The 12,966-nt window shown below is 36.0% G+C and overlaps 1 protein-coding gene across 8 annotated transcripts; it reads right to left on the minus strand.

Annotated features, from left to right (window-relative positions):
• Window positions 1-20: 20 nt before the first annotated feature.
• On the minus strand, window positions 21-12,833 carry Nc73EF (oxoglutarate dehydrogenase Nc73EF). Of its 8 annotated transcripts, XM_033469828.2 has the most exons (17): window positions 12,755-12,833; window positions 10,404-10,660; window positions 10,100-10,309; window positions 7,533-7,635; window positions 7,003-7,065; window positions 5,635-5,890; window positions 5,317-5,551; window positions 5,068-5,247; window positions 4,819-4,999; window positions 4,445-4,725; window positions 4,147-4,375; window positions 3,788-4,066; window positions 3,515-3,693; window positions 3,002-3,436; window positions 2,733-2,887; window positions 2,080-2,217; window positions 21-1,715 (listed from the first exon to the last, which is right to left on the minus strand). In XM_033469828.2, exons 2-17 carry the CDS (start codon window positions 10,650-10,652, stop codon window positions 1,616-1,618), a joined length of 3,273 nt encoding a protein of 1,090 aa, XP_033325719.2. In that variant the 5' UTR covers window positions 10,653-10,660; window positions 12,755-12,833; the 3' UTR covers window positions 21-1,615. The 8 variants fall into 8 exon arrangements, with proteins under 8 accessions (XP_033325719.2, XP_033325721.2, XP_033325722.2 ...); XM_033469830.2 differs by lacking the exon at window positions 7,003-7,065; XM_033469831.2 differs by lacking the exon at window positions 2,080-2,217.
• Window positions 12,834-12,966: the final 133 nt, after the last annotated feature.

Here is a 12,966-nt window from a genome sequence, read left to right on the forward strand (position 1 = left end):
GTTATTAATAAATACCAGACAATAGTTAACACAATTTAATTCATTAAAAAGGCTCTACAATTTCGTGATGTCGAAGCGCTCACGGTAAAATAAAAATCCGGGTATTGGTTGTTCCGGCAGCGACTTCAACCTAATCTTTATTCCTGAATTATACACAATCCGACTCATCGTTATTATGCATATAATAACAAAAACTAATGACAAGTGGAATAACAATACCGTCGTTGTCATTGGACCACATTGCATCTATGGATATCCTAGCAGGTTTCAGTATCGCAATACTATCGTTGCGCATGCCTCTCGCGGGTACGTTGAGAAAATTTTCTGGACTTCAAGCAGGTTCCTTCATTAGTAAGGTTTAGTGTCGATACAATATTTTCCAATCAACATAACACGGTACGACAGATATTCCAATCACAAAATTCACCGTTCAAACGATTCGTACGTAGAAGAATATAAATACTGTGTGCCTTCGCAGACAATGCAGCAACCAACCAGCGAGTGCCGTTGGCATCAGGTATTATAATTACATTTAAATTAGTCTAGATAATCGCTACACGCTAGCAATTTGTCACCTACTGCCGCCGTCCGCCACAGAACGGAGAGATTGTTGAAACTTTTCGAAGGGCAACGTTGCGCCTCGACCACGTTCACGCAACTTGTTATCTTCTCACCTCCCACTAACTTTTATTAATTAGTGGGAGCCCGAATCGAACTGAGCGTTACGTAATCCAGACTAACGCAGCGAACGCGATCTCTTTCAATGAGTCTAGCTTCCAACCAATGATTTAATTTTTTATTGAAAAATAGAGCGAGGCTAAAAAATTAAATCGATTGGCTGTCTATCGCGACGGCGTTAATTAAATCGTGAGAAAAAAAATGTCGCCGTATGTACCCGGCACAGAAACCTCGAAAAGTTTCACCAAGGTCTCCGCAATTCGCAATATTCTAGTCGTGGTAAAACATTTACGCTCCGCGTAAAGTCGTTTTGTATAAATTAAAAATAATACTTTCTTCTTATTCGCTCTCCTGTATATTAATCGTTACTTTTTTATCGACGTATTAACAAAATAAAATACAAGACAATGCGCGAACATTTCCGACCGATGCGAATGATTGTTTTTTTTCCATTTATGAATCGTGTCGAACAGATCATTAACAATGAGCAAAACATGGCGGTCAATTTTTCGTATCAATGTAATTTGCTTTGACTGTCGATACATGTTTGCATAACAAAAGCCCTCTGCAGACTCAGACATACACCTGGCTCAGCACTCAACTCGCATACTAATATAAATATGTCACGTGTCTTAAAAAAGAAAAATGTACAGAACCACATTCAAACATTTAACGAGAACGAAATGCATACATTTACATGAATCACTCATTGCAATAACGTAGGTACAGTTTTGTAAAGAAGCCTAATTACGAATCGTCATCGAGGAAAAATTCGCGCCGATGTTAATTCTATAAATAATACATTAATGGAGAAAATATTCAAGCTACGATAGTCTCTGCGACGGTGTATGTAGAGCAGGACAAAAGGAAATAGAACAAATATGTAATGTAGGAAAATAAATAAAATGTGTGTTCTACATCGTGCTACGAAGGGTATTTAGACATCGAAAGAGTCGTCCAGCATTTGTTTCAACTCCTTTAGGTGCTGCATTTTGCTTCCTGTCGCTGGTGAAGCTCCTGTCGGGCGACCAACGTATCTGCAATACACAATAAGAATCGTCAAATAGTAAGTAAACTATTAAGTACTCAAATTTACCAACTGATATCTGCATTTACTAGAATAGAACTTCGAAATTTAACTCGTTTGAGATATCTCCCATTATCTAAAAAACCAACCCTCCAATGAACTTGAAAATTGTCACGTGTTTTCAACATATGTTCAATTCTTATTTAAATTAGAAACTTTTAGATGTCGTTCTATATTTGCTTTAAAAATTTATCGACATTTTCTGAAGATTGGTAAACAGGACCACAGAGTTTGAGACTGATACACTCGTCGATTCTGTTCTCAAAGATATTTAAAGACTAGAGAAACTTCTCAAACGGTAGCAGTAGCATTACCTCACTGTTCTCTGTTCGGGTTTATCAGATTTTACTGACTGTGGCTCGGGTGTACTCGTTGTTGTTGGTTTAGCTGACGAAAACCAACCACTAAACCACCCTCCGCTACCGTCACTCTTGACCGGCGCACTTCCAGTGCTGCAACATGGCCCAAGTTTTTACTTTGCTTAACAAGAAGACAAATAAAAAAAGGAACACGCAGAAATTGTCTCAACATTTCAACACTGATTGATTTCGTGCTAAAGCGTGTCACGTATTCGTGTTACCACTGAGTCTACCAAGACTGTACAAGAAAGTAAAAAACGTGGGCCATGTGAACAGCTAAATGCAGGAGACTGACAAAATTATAGAATCAAGTACGAGTGACAAACCGATCCAGAACTTTTTGCATTTACACTCTCATCAGATTTAGAGAAAATGCAAATTTTTTGTTGTTTCTAATGCTCAATTGGTTGGACGGTGTGAACGGGACACAAATAAAAGCAATGTGATGAACAAAATTAACACAAAAAATAAAGAATCTTCTACTTAAATCTGTTGTTATAGTCTGTTTTTCAGAGACCAAAGGTGCTTCTGGTAGAACAGACTATAGGTACATTCTTTAGTTTGTACATGGAACAATCGTGACTTGATTGTAGCTGTTTGACACTTACGTTACAGAACGAGTTCCGTTCAAAGCTGTATGGAATCTGGGTTGGACATACGTCCATCCACCCTGGTTCTTGTGTTCTTCCTGAGACCAAATCAGTTCTGCATTGGCATACTTAGCAGACTCCTTTTTCACCAGATCGTACGGGAAAGGTGAGATCTGAGGAAAATCAATTTCAATGAATTTTTTGCATCAATTGACAGAAGCAGAAATCTAACAAAATATGTTGCCTTAAACGCGTAGAATTTACGATCTAACAGTTGTTCCATTTACCTGTTCAACTCTTGCGATAGCGACTTTGTCTTCGAGTTTCTTCTCTGCACGTGCTTTCTTCAAGTCATAATAGACCTTGCCAGAGCAGAATATTACTCTCTTAACACTATTGGGATTTTGAGCTGCCGGACCTTCTTCAGGTATCAGTCTGAGGAACTCTGTGTTTTCAGTCATCAAGTCGAAGCTGGATTTGGCCTCTGGATGACGAAGCAATGACTTCGGTGTCATCAGGATCAACGGTTTCCTGAACGGCAACGCGATCTGTCTTCTCAGAATGTGGAAGTAGTTCGCTGGTGTACTGCAATTGGCAACGATCCAGTTGCTGTCGTGTAACTGGCGAACTGCAAACTCTTCACTTTCCGGTGGGAAATAGTCTGGGTCGTCCGCGGACATTTGGAGGAAGCGTTCCAACCGAGCACTCGAATGTTCTGGACCCTATGATAGCAATCATTTAACGATTAATTTGTTTGTCAACTACAGTGAATCTTAAAGTACATCCGATAATTAACCCACCATTCCTTCAAGCCCATGAGGCTGGAGCATAACAAGACCAGATTGACGGACCCATTTCGCTTGACCACTACTGATGAATTGATCGATTATGCACTGTGCCGTGTTGTTGAAGTCACCGAATTGTGCCTCCCAACATACCAACGCGTTAGGGTTCGTCATGGAGTACCCTAATTCGAATCCTGGGAATTCATAAGAGCACATGATTTAATTTAAGATCTAAATCTATATATTATTGTAATCAGAAGCGTATAACTGAATTTCCATTGCACTTACCAAGCACACCGAATTCAGACAACGAGCTGTTGCAGACAGTGTACGGGGCCTGATCGGGGTAAAGGTAGCACAATGGTCTGTAAGTAGCCTTGTCCACAGATTGGTGATGAAGCACGTGATGTCTGTGTGAGAAAGTTCCTCTCTCCACGTCCTGTCCCGACAGTCTAACGTGGATACCTTCTTTCAGGAGGGATCCAAAGGCCATAGCCTCTCCAAGAGCCCAGTCAACAGTTCGCGCCTCAACCATCTCCAAACGTGCCCTCAGAATACGTTCAATACCTGAAATATGATCAACAATTTAGTACATAAAAATAATTTCACATCATTCCATTTGAAACTTCTTCATTCGATCAATGCACCTTTATGAATAACAAATTCAGCAGCATTTGGAGGCGGCAAAGAGAATTTCTTGCCAATGTGAACCAAAGTGTCCTCTTTGATTCCGGTGGGAGATGCTTTTAACGGGTCCTTGCCTTCGAAGAAACCAGACCACGGAGAGTCCAACCAGTCCTTATACTTGATATGCGTCTCCTGTCTGGCATTAGTGTACGCTTCTTCGCAGATCTTCTCGTACTTATCTTTAACATCCTGCATCATAATAATCGTGTATTTATTTCATTACAGATGATCATTTATTTGAAATATTCATTTTAGTACCTTTACTTCTTCCTCGGTAACAACACCATCACTGATCAGCGATTTAGCGTACTTATCTAAAGCTGGTGGGGTACTCTTAATTTTGCGATACATAAGTGGTTGCGTGAACATCGGTTCATCAATTTCATTGTGACCATTTCGCCTGTAGGATACGATGTCAATGACAACGTCCTTGTGGAAAGTTGCCCTCCACTCGGCGGCGACCTTGCAGACGTGCATCACAGCCTCCGGATCGTCGGAATTAACGTGGAAAATGGGAGCATTCACTACTCTTGCAACGTCTGTAAAACGACAAAATATGTTTCAGTACAATGCAAGCGAGACTTCAGGATCCGAGGGCTCTCTATGTCGCTTCACAATTGTAACAGGCTTACCAGTACAGTACGGCGACGACCGTGAGTGCCTGGGATCGGTGGTAAATCCAATTTGGTTGTTGACAACGATGTGGATCGTACCGTGAGTGGTATAGTCAGGCAAATCGGACAAGTGCATTGTCTCGAAGACAATTCCTTGTCCGCAGAATGCAGCGTCACCGTGTAACAAAATGGACATGACCTGTATAAAGGACTCATTCACACAGGTATCAAGAGAATGGATTCAACGCCAAAAAACCTGTCTCCTACCTTCTTGCCTTCGCCATCACCTCGGTAAAACTGTTCAGCGCGGGTCTTTCCTTGCACTATAGGGTCGACAGCCTCCAGATGAGAAGGATTGGCGACCACAGCCAAGCGGATATTTTTGTTTGTTACGCGATTCAGACGCTCGATGTATGTCCCCAAGTGGTATTTCACATCACCAGAGCCCTAGAAGATTTTGAATTAGCCAAACGAAATTCTCTAATCAAATAGGATAAAAGTAGATTGTATAATTACATCGTCTGCTGCCTCCAGGGCAGCAAATTGCGTGAATATTTGACTCAGTGGTTTGCGACAAACATTAGCAAGGACATTCAAGCGACCACGATGTGGCATGCCCATTACAATGGATTCCACACCCAACTCAGTAGACTTGTCGATCACTTGCTTCATAGCAGGGATCAGAATTTCACAGCCTTCCAGTCCAAACCGTTTCTCTGATGACCACTTGCGGGCAAGGAACGCCTCGAATCTACAATTGGATCGTAGCAGTTAGCAGATTCATTGTTGCAAATAAAATGGGTGGTTTAAATGTTTGAGAACTATTCAATGTACCCTGTGGCACGAGTTAGTCTGGCCAAGATGAGTCTTCTCTCGTCGTTGGTCATCTCCATAATGCCTGGTGTCTCCATTTTCTGGCGGATCCAGTTGCATTGCTCAAGGGAGTTGATGAACATGAACTCAACACCGATATGACCACAGTATGCATTTTCCAGCCTACTCAAGATCTCACGGAGTGGCAATGATTTATCTTTGCCGCCGATAAAGGTTGTGGATGGCAGCTTGAAAATGCGATCCATGTCCGACTCCTCTGCAGAAATTTAACAATAAAATATTCGCCACGTCTCGTGCTCAGATAGATCAACGTACACATAACGCAAATGCCATAGTTTCAAGATGAATACGATTACAACACTTCTGAAATATCACACGTTTATCATATACATGAAAACTGTGACATTTAGTATTATATAGTTTGTTTTACATGTTGTATGGAAAAGTAGCACTCCAACGATTATAGATCATTCTCTGATCATCGAAGGACTGTGTTTAGACATTATACTAATGTTTTGCTTAGATATCATTGAACACAAGTACATATTTGGAAACTGATACTGAAAATGTGAGCTATAAACTGAAGCCAAAGATGATGAAAAGAAAATTGGCATTTGATATAATATAGAAGTATATGAACAAGATCTGGTACAAAAAGTCGGTATATCTCGTGTATTCGCAAACAATACGGTACGCAAATAGTGTTCATAATAATGTTGCTCGTGTATGTATACTAATTGTTTGCAGATATTATTAACATGCATAACGTCCGAAGGAATTGCTAGACGCATATAACAAACCTTCATAATATTTGTCAAAGTAGGAAACAAAATAGAAGACTGAAAAAAAGGAATTTCAATAGAATGCAAAGCTGTGAATTTCATTAAAGTAGCATTAGTAGAAACAAACAGTAACAAAACCAAAGAACTAATATAAATCTGTAGTAGATACAAATAGGACTGACTCATATATCACTTGTCACACAATATACAAAGAAAATACAAAGAAATTTAATAAGAGGAAGCCAAAGAGGTAGTTAAAATGAATATTCTAAAATAATAACAGAATGTAATTCTTATCATTACTGGGTATGGAATGTTATGATAATGATGATTACTTATTCACTGTACCTCCTCTAATTCTTCCAAAAGGAAAACGCTTAAAAGTTATTCCTGGCACAAACATATTTACAGCAGAGTGTAACAAACTTGTAATCAATATATATATGGAAGACCCAAGCACCTTAAAAGTTTGCCTATAAAACCAATTCTCATGTGATCCCATAGCGAACCAGCGCCCCTTCCAAAGATACTAATACCTCACAGAGTTTTAAACAGAACTCCCAATTAAATTGTGTTTATTACATACTTTTCATAAGTGCAGCTACTCGGTATTGTAGTTCCTGAGAGTAAGTAGTACGAGCTCTCTTCCCTGTGGACATTAGACTTGAACTGAATAAATACTTTAGCGAATGTCATACGAGCATTCTTCGTTTTATATATTAAAGGAAAACGTTTTGTCCTCAAATGTGACTACATATAAATTACACTATTTCTCTTTGATTTGCCTATCTCGAAAATGCTACAAAGACTTGGAATTTCTTTTTCTTACATGATAAACGCTGTACTTTGTGTCCAGGAAGAAAGTATGATAGTGGAATATATGATAAACATAATAGCAGAGATAAAAGAAGTCACAAATGCCTGATGTGAATAAGTTCAAAGTAGTAGTATGTAGAAGGAACAGTGAAAGTAAATATGCTGCTTGTTACTAGCAGTCCAATTGGCTTCTAGCTTTAATACTATAGTGATAGTATACATACATATTACTTAAAGTGCGTCACAGAGTATCTTTATTTTCTTTTTAATTTATGCAAAGACACTTTCATATGGGCTTACCGAATGAATAATAATTATAGAGCAACTCTTGTGGGTGTCTATCATCAAGATCAGCGCTGTTGATGCCGAGTGGATCCAATTTAGCGATATGGTGGCCACGGATCTGTCAATTTAATGCCACATTCATACGAACCAAGTAGTATTGAACTTGTTAGACTTATTAATTCATAATTAGTAAAAGAAATTACTGTGATCGATGGTCCGTACAAGTATATGTTATTTACATCGGAGCATAAGATCAAACGATACAAACCCATATTATTTTACGGTTATCGTATCACAGTAATTGCAAATAAAACATTGATCATGGTATTCTAACAATTGAAGCATGTAATATTGCATACATGCTTCCCATCAATAAAACATTTATATGTAAAATTATCTTTACAATTTTATCATTACTGGCTATGTGGATACAATGTGAAAACATCTTTTGAAAGAGAACAATAAATGAATATAGGAAAATATAAATAAGCAAAATGCTAGACTGTTTTACCAATACGCATTCCATATGGTGAGTTGCAACATATAAAAAGCAAAGCTAAGAATATGGCATTGTTCCTAAGCATGCAAAGCAAGAATCTCTAAATTGTTTCCTTACCTCAGACAAATTTACAAAAATATTTTATTGCACAAATATGTCGTGGATACTAACACATTGACTACAAAACAACAAATCCAAAACTTTGTTTGAACGTATTTTTAAATAAGTATTCCAATTAACATTGATACAAATTACAAAATAGAAATTGTTACACCGCAATTATTCCTAGTAAAAACATTTTCAGTATCAGTATACAACTATCATGGAATAACATTCACATAACACCTTCTCAGTATCTGAAAAACATCTATCAGTATTCTTTACTGTAGTAATATAAAACTTTTACTAACAGAAATATTGCTGCAATCACCTAAACTTTATTAAACTTTATATTATTAAATATAAGATAAACAATCATAGATACTCTTTTTTAGATTTTGTAGCAAGATTATAAAAATTTAGAAAGCCAGATGCTTGACCTTAGAACAATTGCTGAAATTAAGAAGTTTACTTATTATGTGATATAGAGAGCATCAGATCAGGAGAAGAAGAAGAATATGAAGACAGTTAAGAAGGAATTAATGTGTATGATATAAAGACCATGATCTTTAAGTACAAGATGAAATATGATGTACATATTGGGTGAAGGTGTCTTAAAAGCATCAGAATCTGAGATATTAACATTAATATGAACGAAATCGATATGGCCAAAATTTCAGCAACAAACATTATGAATTTTTACACACCTTTACCTTATGGTACACATAGAGACTAATTAAAGACGTACTTTAAGGAATTGGTTTGGGAAAAAGCCTTACCAAGCATATATTGCCGTAGAACCTGTTCTGGAGACCCCTTGCGGGCTGCATAATGTGTGTGTATCAGGTCTGTTTGCATGATACCCAGTGGGTCCAGATCAGCGACTAAATGACCTCGAGCCTATATGCCAATGAATAATCCCAAAAGGTCCCCAATATATATAATTGTTTGCACTTGTCGAATTTTACTATATACCGCTACGTTGAAAAAATGTAATGTCTTTCTTTAAAGTATGATAGTTAATCATTATGATTATGTTTTTCATTTAATATGAAAACGTTAGGCTTTTATAAATAATATCTCTGGCACTAATCAAAAAATCATTTCTACCTATTATTCTGAAAATCGATTGGCAATAGAAATAAATATATGTAAAATAGTTTTTGATGGTTAATAATGAAATTATTAGAATATGTATAGTTTACATTAAAAAGTGTAGAATTCCAATATTTTTACATTGGGAGAAATGTAATTGAGAAACATGCTTAAGGCAAAAGATGCAGTGAACAACTAATATATTAATGTGAAGAAAACGAGGCTATTATGCAGCAGTCAGAAATGATTTCTCAATGTTTAATCTATGATCATGTAAGTATTCTTTTATTATTAAATTTTGATAGTATGATAAAAAATTCCATAATCCAGCTCATGATAGCCCCTAATTAAGTAGTTTCTCTATCAATCTCTTGTACTCCAACTTCTGCAACCTGTTATGTACAATCACAATAGATATGTACACATGAATCATAGATTTGGAACGTGAGCCGTTTTAATGCTTACAATTACTTTATTAATTGGTCAGAGGAATTGGACTTAGAGATTAAAGAGAAAGGTTTACATGCATTATGATGATGATAACTTCCCTTTAACATAAAACATTTATATATATATATGTTTCCGTCATGCTCAGAATTTGCCAACTGATTCAAATTACACTATTTAAATATCGTAACAGAAAGTTTCATTTATATTGATTAGACGAAACGAATAATTGGAACAACTATAAGCTTTGACATGACATATAGCAACAAGTATAACACACTTTTAACCGAATATCATACTTCCCGCAAAATAATTTGATACGAAAAAAATCGTGTAGAAATAATAAAATTAAAAACTTTGCTGTTTGTTTAAGATCATATTTTATCGAAGATTAATTATTACTGTTCCTTTAATTGCAATGAGAACTAGAAACTGTAAATACCTGATAGGATCGAATAATAGCTTGTACAGCCAGGTGATCATCAATTATTTTTTCGTTAACAGGTACTTGACTCAACTGGGACCCACCACCTAGAGGTAATAATGCTCCTAAGGGAATTTGATTATGACTTGGAGCAAGAGATGGTGGAGCCTGGTAAGCAAGACCTGGGGCAACTCCAGCAGTGCTATTACGGAAAAATGCATCCCAGGACTGTAGAAAGATAAGTTAATAAAATTAAATTTATAAAAAAACAACTCTAATTTCTGTTTATGAGATAAAATTATTTAAGGAACATATTACTGACCACGTGTACACTATGGGGATCTTGCAACCACGCATTGTACATATCTTCTACATAAGAACTTGTGGTGCCATTTAAGAAAGGTTCTGTGGCTGCCCTGCTGTTGTACTTCCTGATTGGTTCGTTCACTGTTACCTGTGTGGTCCTGGTCAGGGGATGGCTTCGTACCAACCATGATGCAAACCTTTCTGGCCCACACATGCGTGGTGCCAAGGGGGCTAGTGTACTAAACACTGTCCTTGCCTTATACATTTTTTTACCTGAAACAGAAAATATTCATAATAGAAAAATTATTGTTCTCGATATTAGTCTTAGATTGGCTCATAATTAAAAAAAATTCAATTCAAATTTGAAAAAAATAGAAGCCATTCTGGGAATCCCATACATTATCTAAATATATCGTACTCCAACATAAGCAGTTACATGTATGAATTATACAGACTGCCTGGCTTAAATGATGAGTAAATAAGAATTTCTTATCAGTAAGATTATGCTTCACAAAGATTTCAATATGTTGCATCCATTCAAAACATTTCTGATTTGAGGATGAAGATAAAACATTTTTAGTTTATCAATTGCTTTCTATGGGTATGTCCAATTACAGTGATTGTGCTTATCTTTGCTTACCACAATATAATCAGTCTCTTATTTTATCATTTGATTTGTAAACTCTTTACATATTCTGTACAAAGATCAAGAAGAACCAATTATTAATACTTCACAATACGACACTATCTGCTATGATATATACGGTAATATATTTTTAAGATTTCCTTTAATTTTAACTAAGGATTTAAATTGCACAAGAACATAAGGATGCCAATTTTAAAATCTAATGTGTGATGAAATCAATTAATATCTATATTAATACATAATAGGTATACTAAGTTTATTAATAGGATTCTTCATGACTCTAATAACTTTCTTCCAATATATTAAATAAAAAAATGTGAGACCTATTAAAAAAATTGGCATACAGTTAAAATATGTTCTTTTTTTACTGTACATATGGTACAGTTTCAATTATAATATTTGAATGTCTAATTGAGGAAGAGTACTAGGACATTAAAGCATGTCTGAAAACAGTCTGGCTTGTATGAATAATCTACTTCATAGATGAAATGAATGACTAATCTGAATAAGCAATCAGGAAAATCGTAGCATATTAAGAAAACATAAATATAAATGTAGCTGCAAATAGAAGATAACAATAATTAACTATACTTTACGTAATGTACATAAAGTATAATGTAATTATTGATTACGTCTTGACTGCAGATGTTTACTTGCTCATACTTAATTATGCAACAAAAAATAAAGTTCGTTATAACTAAGTTTTACATCATTTTTACATTGATATTAGACTTTACAGTAATTAGATTTTTCGAAACTTGTTTATAAAAATAGAAAATTGCATAAACGTTTGAAATCTATGTCTAACAGTACAAATATTGATTAATGTAATAATGTAACATTAATCGGACATAACAGACAATAAGGAATGAGTAATAACATACAGCGATGCGGTAATACAATGACCTAATTGGCTATAACCTTTTGCGGATGGAACGTCATAAAATTGCGCGGGTGATCCCCGACTTCTTTTAAGTTCATGGAATTCCTACATAAAACTTAATACTTATTCGCGATATTAGCTTTTCCGAATATCGTTATTGCAAAATAATGACGAAAACCGGTCGAGAAGGACCGGTAGGAAGGACCTAGCTTCGTAAATAATCGAATAACAACGAAAAATAGGAAACTGTCATCAACATGATGTCAGCGACCATGTGACATTTGTCTCATAAAAATGTGATTAAATGTCAATTGATTTACAGACAGATCTACGTATTCTTGCACGAAACTGCGTATAAAATATAATAAGAATCGCTATCGCAAACCACAGGAAAAAATAGCTAGGATTAGTTATGTTGTAAATATCTATATAGCGATTGCACAATTGCATTCAACGTATGTGCAGGTACATAAAAATATCTGTTTTCCCAATCTCGATCAGATAAAACGTCGGCTGACGAAATCCTTTCATGGATACATTATCAACGAATTTATAGAGGAAAGTAGAAAAATGTTAGAAGCTCTCGATTATCGTTTATTCTTTAAAAAATACAGAAAGGATAATCGAATTTGTCGAGTCAGGTGACTATTTTCGTCTGGTGCAACAATTTTACGTAACCGAAGGACTATTTTGGTTGTGGAAAACGATTTTCTACCGTAAAAGCTTTCGGTTTTTTGGTGAATGATTAACGATTGGCCTTAGGCATAGCATAATAGTATTGCTTCTCGTTATTATGATAAAAAAGTGAATCATACAGAAACGATGCAAATTCACGTACCTGATGTTAACGCAACCAACTATGACAGGCCGTCCACCATTTGCAACTCACAAGTAGACCGAACTACGTTCTCCTAAAATATATCCAACAAAGAGATCTCAGCGCACCTATCGACCAAATATCGCAGTGTTGCGATAATGCCATTTAAAAATTTACCGCGTCTTACGTTGTTTATTCCTTGTTGTACTGCAACTTTCCTGATTTTTCGGTCA

The sequence above is a fragment of the Megalopta genalis genome, chromosome 10 (genome assembly GCF_051020955.1).
Source record: "Megalopta genalis isolate 19385.01 chromosome 10, iyMegGena1_principal, whole genome shotgun sequence".
Lineage (NCBI taxonomy): Eukaryota > Metazoa > Arthropoda > Insecta > Hymenoptera > Halictidae > Megalopta > Megalopta genalis.

Coding starts and splice junctions, on each gene's coding strand:
- Nc73EF (XM_033469828.2), bottom strand. CDS start 10,652: ATGTATAAGGCAAGGACAGTGTTTAGTACACTAGCCCCCTTGGCACCA. Junction 4,376..4,444: donor TTACCGAGGAAGAAGTAAAG/GTACTAAAATGA, acceptor ATTATGATGCAG/GATGTTAAAGATAAGTACGA. Junction 3,437..3,514: donor CTCATGGGCTTGAAGGAATG/GTGGGTTAATTA, acceptor TTGCTATCATAG/GGTCCAGAACATTCGAGTGC.